The 11,889-nt window shown below is 33.5% G+C and overlaps 1 protein-coding gene and 1 long non-coding RNA gene across 3 annotated transcripts; both read right to left on the minus strand.

Annotated features, from left to right (window-relative positions):
- Positions 1-1,487: 1,487 nt before the first annotated feature.
- LOC149399282 (S-adenosyl-L-methionine-dependent methyltransferases superfamily protein) lies at positions 1,488-6,132 on the minus strand. Of its 2 annotated transcripts, XM_089613488.1 has the most exons (9): positions 5,951-6,132; positions 4,495-5,630; positions 4,074-4,223; positions 3,716-3,986; positions 3,533-3,643; positions 3,271-3,445; positions 2,912-3,184; positions 2,194-2,388; positions 1,488-2,100 (listed from the first exon to the last, which is right to left on the minus strand). In XM_089613488.1, exons 2-9 carry the CDS (start codon positions 5,542-5,544, stop codon positions 1,869-1,871), a joined length of 2,457 nt encoding a protein of 818 aa, XP_089469614.1. In that variant the 5' UTR covers positions 5,545-5,630; positions 5,951-6,132; the 3' UTR covers positions 1,488-1,868. The 2 variants fall into 2 exon arrangements, with proteins under 2 accessions (XP_089469614.1, XP_089469613.1); XM_089613487.1 differs by having other exon boundaries at positions 3,716-4,223.
- Positions 6,133-7,852: 1,720 nt separating this feature from the next.
- Positions 7,853-9,880, minus strand: LOC149399283 (uncharacterized). The gene is made up of 2 exons (XR_016296407.1): positions 9,384-9,880; positions 7,853-8,173 (listed from the first exon to the last, which is right to left on the minus strand). It is a non-coding gene; the product is annotated as an uncharacterized LOC149399283 (long non-coding RNA).
- Positions 9,881-11,889: the final 2,009 nt, after the last annotated feature.

Consider the following 11,889-nt stretch of genomic DNA (forward strand, 5'->3'; position numbering starts at 1 on the left):
GCTTAATTAAGGTAAAACATCGAAAAAGCAAGTTTTTTGTTTCATCATTAATTATTTTTCGGTGATTTTTTTTATCACTTTTAGTTCATGCCATTTTTCGATAACTTTTCTATTTTGTTGCTCAATTTCGATAACTTTTGTTGTTTCCTTTGTCATCGTTTTTCTTTACCATATATATATTATATACATAAAAAACAAGGAACAATTAGACCAATTAACTCAATAACTCATTTTCTTTTTAAAAAATAGTTCAAGTTTCGTTTTATAAAAAAATAGTCTATCAGACCGAAGTTAATTATTAAATTAACTAATTGACTTTGGCCTATTATTTCTCTAATAAAATTAAATTTAAACTAAATCTTTAAAAAGAAGTAAATGATTAGTCATTTGCAACAAATCCTTGTAAAAATAATACCCATCAAACCTCTTAAATAGCTCAATTCTTTTTATCTCATGATGTATATATTTTAATTAAAAGCCATGTGCCTACATAATATCTGTGTAAGATTTTCTTAAAAATAAGATTAAAAATGTGATAGAAACAATTCTATATGTTGACGGTTCACCATAACGATAGGATTAAATATATAGGTAGTAGATGTCCTGTTTCATCTGCCGCCCGTTTTTTAGTATATAATTTTACTATTAATAAAAAGGAGGAGGACGTGTGATTTGAATATTATATTTAAGAAGTGTTTAGGTGAAATATTTTGTGTCTTAATAGCATAAATACATATTCTACCATACTATTTTATAGTAAAAAATCAAATCAAGTAGTAACTCATCTTCAATTGAACTCTATTAATAACTTCAAAAGTATTTTATATAAATATATATAGCATCTCTTAGCTCAAACTCTCATATTTTTTTTTAGCTACATCACTCAGTTATTTTCTTTTATTTTTTTTTAAATATGTTGTCTATTCGATCATTCAAAATACAGCGTGTATAAATCAAACACATCTAATAAATTGGCATTTAAATTTCAGAATAACTAATGAACAAGTTTAATAAATAAATAAAAAAAATTGGAGGCAATATTAAAATTTTCTTTTACGGGTAGTTATGTAATTTTGGAAACTTTTAAAGGATTAAAATGTAAATATACAAAAATAAATGCAGTAGTGAACAATGTCTAAAGCTGATCATGTAGATCCCGCTTGATCTCGTTTCCGTATTAATGCTACCAACCATAAAATACAAGAAAAGAAAAATCATACTCTAAAGATTCGTTCCAAAATTTGTGTCTCGGTAGAATCCAAACGAAACTGAAATCCCTATTTGGTCTCATCCAGAGGTTCATGTAAAAAAAAAAAAAAAAAAAAGGTTCTTTGTACCCTCAAATCTCAATTGACCGTGATAATAAAAGCATCTTATTTGGTTCTGATAAAAAAAAAATACTTCTCTCCTTTAGAACATTCACATATACTTCAATTAGAATACATAATGTGCTTCTCATGGTCCACATCGAAGAATAAAAATCAAACTAGTAAAACAATGTAATAATTTCTTCTCATTAAATATATTAATAACACAATATTACTATGAAAATCCACCTAGTCACCACAAACTGTAACAACACATCAAAATTAATATGTAAATAAGAAGAAAAGAGGAACAAATAAATAAATAACTGAGACACAGCTCCAAAACAGGCCTAAACTAAAATGATACACATAGGCTAGGACACAACAAAAGTACTCAGTTACAAGTGACTTGTGAAGATCAGATATTTTTAATATCAAAACCAAAGAATATAAACTAAATCTCATTTTGGGTCATCATGAACCCTCCTCTTATGAATAAAAATTGGGCAGTTTTTTTCTTTTTATAATCTCTTTCATTTTTTTAAATTTTTGAAGCACGTCTTAAGAAGCGATAGCGTACTTGAGCTCCTCGATTTCGTCCGGCCGCCAGTTTGACTTTTGGAGGCACAAAAGACCTTCGTTGTCCTTTGAGTAAGTCAACCGAACCTCCCATTGGGCTGCTTTAGCCATGCTCTCGATCTTGTTGATGACCTCAACGGTGTCACGGACTATGAACTTACCTTCCGGCCTCAGAATCCGGTCAACCTCCGCGAATACCGCCACAATGTTGCAACTGAAGAATAAAAGAAAAATCTCAGACATTGGTTCGAGGAATTACAAAAAAGACCCGAGATATGTAATTTAGAGGATTTTCGTCCGCGCTGACCTGGCTTTCAATTTGGAGAAGAGGTGGTCGGCGTGAAGGAGGTCGTAGGATCTCGGGTAGGTATTGAATGACTCGCACCAATCGTGGTACGTTCCGAATAGACCTCGCTCGTAAATTATCGGGAGAGTATCCGGAGAGTCGACTGAGACAACGTTCATGACCCAAAGGTTTAAGTCCTTCAACGCGGCTGCGAATCTGAGAAAACCAACATCAGAGTCAGAACTAATTAATGAATAGGATATAATTGAACATGTTACAATATATCAAATTTATTTTTATTTTTATAGCATGAATAGTCACCTTGAAGTTTTATGTGAGGGGGCATTCAGGTCACCAAACTAAATTTAGGAGTAAAATAGTCCACAAACTATACTTTCCATAGTGTTTTAGCTAATTCATGAAAAAAATTAATGAAATTCAACAAAATTGTTTACTTTTATTTATATAATTTAATTTTTTTTTTTTATTATTTTATGAACTTCACAAGTTACTTAAGTTTGTAAATATGCTCTAAGTTTATATATAAGTTGAATGTAGTTAAAAAGATTCAAATTAATTTTTTTAGAAAAAACTAAAAATATAGAAAATCAATAGTTTGACGACCATTTCGCTCCAAGAAATAGTATGGGGACTAAATACCACTTGTGTAATAATTTAGAGACTACTTGCAATAAGATATCTAATACTCCTCGAACGAGTTGAACTCCATTTCACTTACCCTCCATACACGGCTCTCATGTCCATGACGTTTCTGACCTTTGACCAGTCGATTCCGATTCCGCCCAAGTACGACTTGGTCACGACGCGTTTCCAGTGCTGGTTGTCCGAGTCAAAATCCTCGGGGGCGGGCTTTCCGTAGACTCCGACTTGGGAGCTCGAGAGCCAGTACGGTGTTTTGTCGAGTCTCGCTGGCCATTGCTCGGGCCATTGGGACCCGCGTTCCGATTCCTCAACCGGGACTTTGTGCATGCAAGCTTCTAGCGGCACATTCCTACACCCAGACCAAATAAATAAATTAATAAATAAATAAAAACTTTCAAAATTATTATGATCACGAAATCGGAAATATGAGGATACCAGGCTGCGTTAGGATCATCGGTGGCTAGGCAGGTCGGAGGCTCGTTGTTCTGTCTCTTCTCATAGCATTCGTTGGTCGTGGGCTTCCTGTATACGGCTATTCCAACACCGTTCACTGTATCTTTGCTAATTGTTACGACTTCCCAGCACATGGCTTCAGTTAGTTGTTTCATAGCTGCAATTTATTATACACAACATTTAAAATAATAATAATAATAATACTAGAAAAGCTAAATACAGGTAGATTTATTGATTTATGTACCATTCCAGATTGCTACATCCTCGGGTAGCTTCTGATAAATTGGGGTAGCCGACCAAACAAAGTGGCCGCCTGGTCGCAGCATCCGGTTCAACTCCAATAGTAGCTTGCCACCTGTAAACGATTTTTTCAGTGAGTACAGTTTCGGATCAGATTAATTTGAATGCCCAAAAGAAAATTTTATACCTTCGATGTGCCATGGAACCCTGCAGCGAGCGCAGTGCACGATGTCGAAAACTCTGCCGGGGAAGGGAAGCCTCTTGGTACCCATCACCGCGGATATGGCGGGAATTCCTCTTTCCAGAGCGAATTGCACTTGGGCTTCGTGCTCGTCTTTTGGAGCAAGTGACATGGTGATTACATTCCTGTCGAAGAGAAAGCCCCCGAAACTCGCGACTCCACACCCAACATCCAAAACGACCCGAGATTGCTGCCCCCAGGCAATAGCTGGCACTATCTGCGAAAATCGGAGGCTAAATAAAACACACAAACTACCGGGAAACAGAAAGCTCGTGAAAAAATATGAGAGAATGAGGAATTTTACCTCCTGAATGAAATCAATGTAATGAAGAGCACCGTGCTTGAATTGAGTTCCACCACCCGGGAAAGTAAGATATTCACCGGTGACCTTCACCCAGTTCTGATGCCCTTTGATTTGTGCCAGCTTGGTGTGAGGAACGTTAGAGTACCATATCTGCAACAAAACACAATGGAATCTATCAGGATTCTAGATATAACTGAAATTCAACAATACTAAATAATTTGGATTTGTACTAGTCTATAAACATGAGAGAATTACTAGAGAAAAGCTCTGAACATTTAGATTTGTATTGTATTACGAGACCATACCCGATACATCCAAATTATTAATAATTCTGATCACCAAACACTTGACGAAATCTCATCAGTATATCATATATCTACATATAATCAGATTGCAGATAATTATATGCTATATTCGATACCTTTTCCCTGCTCTTGGGCCACTCGATCGGGCGTTGATATCCCTCCGGGAGAGGCACGAGACAAGTCGGAGCCGCTTCGGGGCAGTGCCTCTCTCGGTGCTCGTAATGCTTGGTGCTCGGGAGATTCCTGATCTCTTTCAAGTTGTCGAGGCAAGGGATGAAATCGGGCCCTGCGGTCGACTTGCAGAGCTTCCAGCTGTAAGCCATCTGCTTCTGGGTTGAAGAGAGTTGGGTCTCCTTCTCGTTCTTCGACTCGGCCGACTGAGTCGTCCAAGTGCTGTTCTGAGCCGCGGTCTCGGTCAGAAGCTCCGACTGAGCCCCCGAAGGAAACTCCTCCTCGGGCTTCTTCTCGACTTTCTCCTCAATCTTCTCCTCCGAGCTCTCCGACTTCTGGTCGTTCTCTCCGCCCTCCGAGTTCGAATCTCCGTTCTCGGTGGCGTTCTCCTCTGGCTTTTCCTTCTCTTCCGAGTTCTCTTCGGGCTTTTCCTTCTCCTCCGAGTTCTCTTCGGGCTTTTCCTTCTCCTCCGAGTTCTCTTCGGGCTTTTCCTTCTCCTCCGAGTTCTCTTCGGACTTTTCCTTCTCCTCCGAGTTCTCTTCGGTCTTTTCCTTCTCCTCCGAGTTCTCTTCGGGCTTTTCCTCGGGTTTCTCCTCCGGGTCACCCTCTTCGGGCTTCTCTTCGGGTTTTTCCTCGGGCTTCTCCTCCTGATTATTGTCATTCCCTCCGTCTCCTTTCTTCGCCTCGTCGGTGAGATCGCCCGGAATATCCTCGAACTGACGAGCATTGTCCTCGCTCTTCTCTCCCGCGCCATCGTTGTTTCTCTCGATGCTCGTTTGCTCTTCCCTCGCCTCGTTCTTGTCCTGCTCTGCCTTGACCCCGGTCTTGCTCTCCTCTCCGGCCACGTCAGCGTTCTGGGCCGGAACGACTGACGACGACGTCATCATCCAAACGCCGACGAGGCACAGAGCGACGAACACGACGATCGTGACCGTCGAGCAATAACTCGACGCCGATCTCCGATTGTCCACTCTAGTGTACTTACCTAGAGCCATACTTCCTCTCCTCAACTCACACAATGCGAGTATATTTATAATATATGTATATAAATATGAGTAGCTTATCTAGTAGCTATGAGCACCTGAAAATTGAAAATCCAATACGCACATAAAAGAAATCAATCAAACCTGCAACCACCTTTCACAGATCGAATAGAGCTATCAAGATCTCGTACGAACGAACTCATAAAGATAAAAGCTTGACGAAATGATTTCGATTGCAATGCGGAATTGATTGTGAACCGTAAATACACAACAAACTCGTATATATTGCAGTAAGTGGCACTAATTATTCGGATCATTTAATTGAACAAAACCGAACAACATTAGATCTGAAACGAAAATTTGAGAGATCTGGTGAGTTTCAAGAGCATATGCAAAATATTGTATAGGGTATAATTACCTGGAAATTAGAAATCGAAGCAGATCTCAGCTGAGAGCAAATTCCGTGAACATTCTGCAGTGTCTAGAGAGAGAGAGAGATAGAGAGAGAGAGAGAGAGACTAGTAATGAAACGCCATTAACGATATATGTGAGATTTATTGGCGCTTTCCAGAGAGAGAGAGAGTTTCTCGTTTGCTAGCTTGCTTGATATGGAATATATTATTTTAGTAATTTAACTATTATTTTATTAGAAGTTTTGTCCAAAAAAATATTAAAAATTTGGGAAATAAACAAAATCTTTTTTAGGCATGTAAAAAGGGAGGAGTCTCCTTTATTGTTATTACATTTTACTTTGCCCAAAATAAATCATCCGTTCCAAAATTGTAATACCACCGTTATTATAGCACTTGTAAAAAATAAAATAATTAGTAGTAAAAATAATAAACAAGAGATAGAGGAAAAGAGATATGAATCATACATTCATGGTAAATAAAGATTAGGTTACCATTTAAGAACACATAGTCAAAAGACAGATCTCTTCTTTATTTTTAATCATTTTTAGAGACCTCACATGAAGATACTTTGTGGAATTTAATGAAATTATAATAAATTCAAAATTATTTTTTGAGGGTCTATTGGTGAAGAAAGATAGGACCACCAAACCAAAATTATTTAGTTTTAAATCCTACTCAACTTAGTGGTAAACATCATTAACATAGGTGTGTTTTTGCATCAACGTGATATATATATATATATATATATATACACACACACGTATATATAGTTTGGTCTATAGTCACTTTCATTCATGATCATGTAAAATGAAAAAGATAAGAGCAATGTCAATATCTTTTAAAATGCAACTTCACCTATTTATTTTTCAAGATTTTGACCATGGCCTAGTGACAAGCTACAATGTTCACTCCATGTGTTTTGTTTTTCCTTAAAATGTATTTATAAGCAATTGTAAAATCAATTAGAGCTCGGTATTTATTAAAAGGTAACAACCACCTACTCGTAAATTGACAAACAACAAACAAACTAAAAAAAAGTCATCATAAAAACATGACATATACGCTGGTTTATTTGTTGTATTTATATTTATTGGCCATTATTTAATTAAAAAAAAATGTTTTCATACACCTACATCGTACGGAAAATACAGGAATTGAATATTTCATGTTCTTTTTTCTCACTTAGTTACGTAATTATTTTACATTACATTTACATCTCTTCCATTTGTCAGTGGGCAGAAAATGACAAGAGATTTTATTTATTTTTGTTTAAATTTAATGAGTGAATTCAAAGTGACTGTCGGTGTTTGATTAATTAATTGTTAATCTTCTCATACCATGTGCTAGATCCATAAAAAAGCAACATCACCGACTAATTAAGCAAAATAAATACCCTTTTTTAAAAAAAATACTAATATTCCTTAATGTCCCCTCCTCTCATTTATATATAAGTATTTAGATCTCATAAAATCTTAGCAATTAATTTCAAAGTCATCCAATATTCTTTTTTCTCTTTCTTGTTTGGATCAAAATGTTATTTTGTATTTGTGTGTATCTATTATTGACTTTATTGGATGTAAGAATTCACATGGTGACGCGTAAATTAACGCGTAAATTAAGATGAACGTTTGGGTTGGGGACAAATCAGCTGAAATCGAGTATGGATCCCAAAACAGGACACACACAATTTATCATCAAAAAGCAATGCAAGTGGGCTTCGTTTTATATGGGTCCCACGTCACCGTCTCAAGGAATAAAGACAATATTATGTAATTGTATGTGTGTACATGTGCATGGTGTTTTTGTAACAATAAATTTGTAATATTTCTATAAAAAAAAAAAAATAAAAAAAAAGAAGAGAGATATTATTATATTATATATATATATAAAGGAGAATCCGGAATCACTATTCACACAGACACAGGTTACTGTTAAGTCTACAGTATCCGAATTTTTTTTGACGAAAATGCCCTTTAAAACTGTCATAATTACAATACTTGCCATTCAAATTTTAGAGAAAAACGACATCACCATACTCTGACATAGAGTAACATCCTGACAAACTCCTAATGTGCTGACGTCATCATCTGCATATTTATGGACTTTTGAGTTCTTATCCGGAAATTTCTGGATTTTTGACGAATTCTTTCGTGGTTATTTCCAGAAAATTCTCCATAGAGTCATTTCAGTCTATATATAGCTACCCAATCTTGCTCAAACAGTCGAACCTATACAGAAAACAAAGCAAAAATCAAAACCCTATAAAAAAAAACACACACACAGTTCATTGCCGGCAAAATCAACCAAACCAAATTTTACCTAATGCTTGCAGAAATCATAACCTTTAAAATAAAAAATAAAAACCACCCAGTTCACTGCTTGCAAAATCAACCAAAATAAGTCTTACTTGAACAAAGATCACTGCAGCAAGATCACATGGTATTACAGAAGCATTACAGCAGCTTCCTGTTCAGAAATTATAACACGCCCAACATAAAATTCTCTCTTCATCCATTTGATCTTTTCAGTAGGCACAAAGACACAACCACATACCAACGATCTCACAAAGACGCAGATTATTAACATCAATAAAGAAGAATTTCATTGGAAGATATTAGAATAATAAATAAACAAACACAAAAACAAAGCGGTTTGTTAAATTTTTGTATTTTTCCTTTTGTGCCTGAAAAGTTTGTCACAGTAAAGACTTTGTTTTTAACTTTCTCGACTTTTCTAAAAGCTTACACCGAAATGTGTTCATATAAATCCTATCATCCCAATTCTTTTTATCTTTTGAACTCCTGAATTACAATTGAAGAAGGAAGACGAGATCTAAATTCAGAGACAATCAGATTTTGGACTACTCATTTTTCAAAATTTAACAGCCATGTTTCATCTATTAATTTTCTTAAAAAATTCAAAGAAAGAAAAAATAGAAAGGAAGATTATTATGAACTACTAAATTCATAGAGATTCTTCAAATTTGTTGGAAAAAGTTGACGTACCAAATATGTGATTGATTACATTATGTTACTATCAATCAATAACCAAGAACAATCAGCGAATATGAAATAGGATAAATAAACTCAACTTAAATTTCTTCGACCACATAAACAAATTTTGCAAAATAAAAACAATGGAAAAAGAAAGTTCGGGTTTTAGAAAATAGATTTCGAAGACAGATTCTGATAAGAAGAAACCCGGAATTCACTTATTCAAAATTTGCTCTTTACATATCAAAACCCCCAAATCTTAAATGTGAAATCCGAACCAAATTATAAATTCAAATCATATGAAAAAAATCAAACACATAAGCAAGGTTGATCATAAATCGAAAAACCCAAAAACAATAAATCACCACCAAATCCAACACCAGGTAAAAACCCTATAAATTTGTTCTTTAAAAATCGAGAGAAAAATATATATTTGAAACTTTACCTTACTATCATCGCTGTCTCTCCTTTTGTCCATTTCTACTTTTTTCACCATCTTCTTATTTCTCATTTTGTCCGGCGCTTGATCTTCTTCTTTGGCTCTTTTCCTTTCTTTCTGATCGCATTTCTCTCTCTCTCTCTCTCTCTCTCGCGCTCTTCGTTCAAATTTTATGCGGCGTGGTAATAACCAAAGCAATGAAACCCTTAATGGTTAGAAAAAAAAAAAAAATAACACGTTTGTTTTTAACCAAAAAATAAGACACGTAGCATTTTATTGCTTAACAGATACGCTTTGGATTTTCCGATCAAAAGAAATAAATTACCTTATTTTCATTTTATTGTTTCCTTACAGATAGCGTATCATTTATTTGGGCTTCTGTTTCTACCTATTTTCATGGATTGAATGGGCTTTATATTTTCTGAAATTGGTTTATATTTGAGCTTTTATTTTCTTTCAATTTTGTGAATTACACTTTGCTTATGGTTTTGACATTTGAAATTAGATACAAAAAATAATTTATTATAGCAATATGAAAAAAAGACAACAATTAAAAAATCACTAATACTGAAACGCTTTATTTGTTCTGAAAACATTTTTCAAATTCAAATATTTTATAAATATTATTTTTCATCAAAACATTGATAACTCATTTATACTAAAATACATCAAGCAAAATATTGTGTTGATAAATATTTTTTCTTACTATTGGGATTGGAAATAATCTGATTTGATTTTAAGTTAATTCATAAAAGAAAAAAAAAAAGATGTTTGCAATGTTTTGGATTAATAAAGTTCATTATACTTTTCTTGAATAAAAAATTCATTTCATATTCTATAGATATTAAAATTGAAGAATTGTAACTTTTTTTTTCTCTCCGATACATTGATAACAAATCAATAGCATATTTGAAAAAAATATACATGAATATAAATAAAAAGTCATCATACAATTAAATGATAGTTGATTCAATAATAGTATTGTCTTTGCACTATTAACTGGAAATGGCTAATTGGTATTTCAAAACAAGTAAGTTGTATCTTTTAAAATTTGAAATTGAAGAGTTATTATTTATATTGTTACGTAATTGTAAATTGAACAATGTAATTAGTTGTGCTACTTCATCTTCACAAATTTCACTATACAGTTTTTTTTATTACTTTAGAAGCATATATACAAAATTACAAAATAAATAACATAGAAAAAATTTAATCATCTATTAAGTTATTTACTTTTATCGAAACGTAAAATTTATAACTATAAAAATGTATTGATCATCGGCTTGATCCGCCGCAACGCGCGGGCACACCCGCTTGTATATATATATGGTCTCAATCTTCCATGCCTGTAGTAAGGAAAATCATATTTTTTTCTATCTCAATATATATGTATAATTGATTATATTGAATATATATATATATATATATGCAAAATCATTTAAACTTTAATTAAGGAAAATCATTTAAACTTAAATAAAGGAAAAATTATTTAATGAAAATCTTTTATTATTTTTGGAGATTAACTTGATGCTTTTACACGGGATAAGACCTTATAAGATGAAGGTAGTGTCACTCAAATTAAATCATTAAAAGTGCTTATTAATCATGATTACTAATACTTTTATGAGCATAATTTTTTTTTTTTAACTTTTATATTCACAAAAGTCGTAATTTTAATTTATTTTTTTATATACATAGGAAAAACAAGAATTACACTCTTCTAAATTTTTCTTAATTTTCAATTGTTCATATTATCTTTACAGTCTCATCTTTAGTATAGCTCCCTCTCGGATATGTGAAGTTTAATTTTGCTTACCCATGTGTTACTAATTTTATACTAGACATCATTAAAGTTTTCTTAATCAATCATGTTGTAAACCTAGTCATGTTTGTCTCGAAAAAAGTAAGCCTCGAAATATTGAGCTTCAAAGTGTCGTCGAGAACAATACAATTTTTGAAGGCCATGTTGATGAATATATTATTATTATTCTCGTCCTAACTACTTGGCTCGATCTTTCGAATGAATAGCTGATGTGTGACTACTCTATAGCATTGTAGTTATTTCCGATTAATTAATTTGATGGCAAAGAATATATCTATAATAATATTTAATAGGCTATATTATTAGAACGCACATCACGCTTATTTTAGAGACTCATTGCAAGCAATTGCAAATCGATTGTCCCAAATCATCGCCGCCTATCATTGTAATACATTTGACAAAAACATCTCAACATCTTGTAAATGAATCTCTTAAAAAATATTAAATAGCTATAATTTATATTAAATAACGGTATTCAAAATTTTACCAAGAAATAAAAAATGTTACTAATTATTCATTTTTCCAAAACAATCACATAAAATTTACAAGATGGCTTTTAGAATAACAAAAATATTGTATGAACCAAGGTTTGAAATTTCGGGAAAACCGTACGGAAATCAGCCTGAAAACCGTTTTTTTTTCAAAGTTCCGGTACCGGTATGTACAAAACTGTTTCCTTTCCGTTTTTTT

The sequence above is a fragment of the Urtica dioica genome, chromosome 4 (genome assembly GCF_054948205.1).
Source record: "Urtica dioica subsp. dioica isolate 48M chromosome 4, U.dioica_male_clone48M_v1_H2, whole genome shotgun sequence".
Taxonomy (NCBI): Eukaryota; Viridiplantae; Streptophyta; class Magnoliopsida; order Rosales; family Urticaceae; genus Urtica; species Urtica dioica.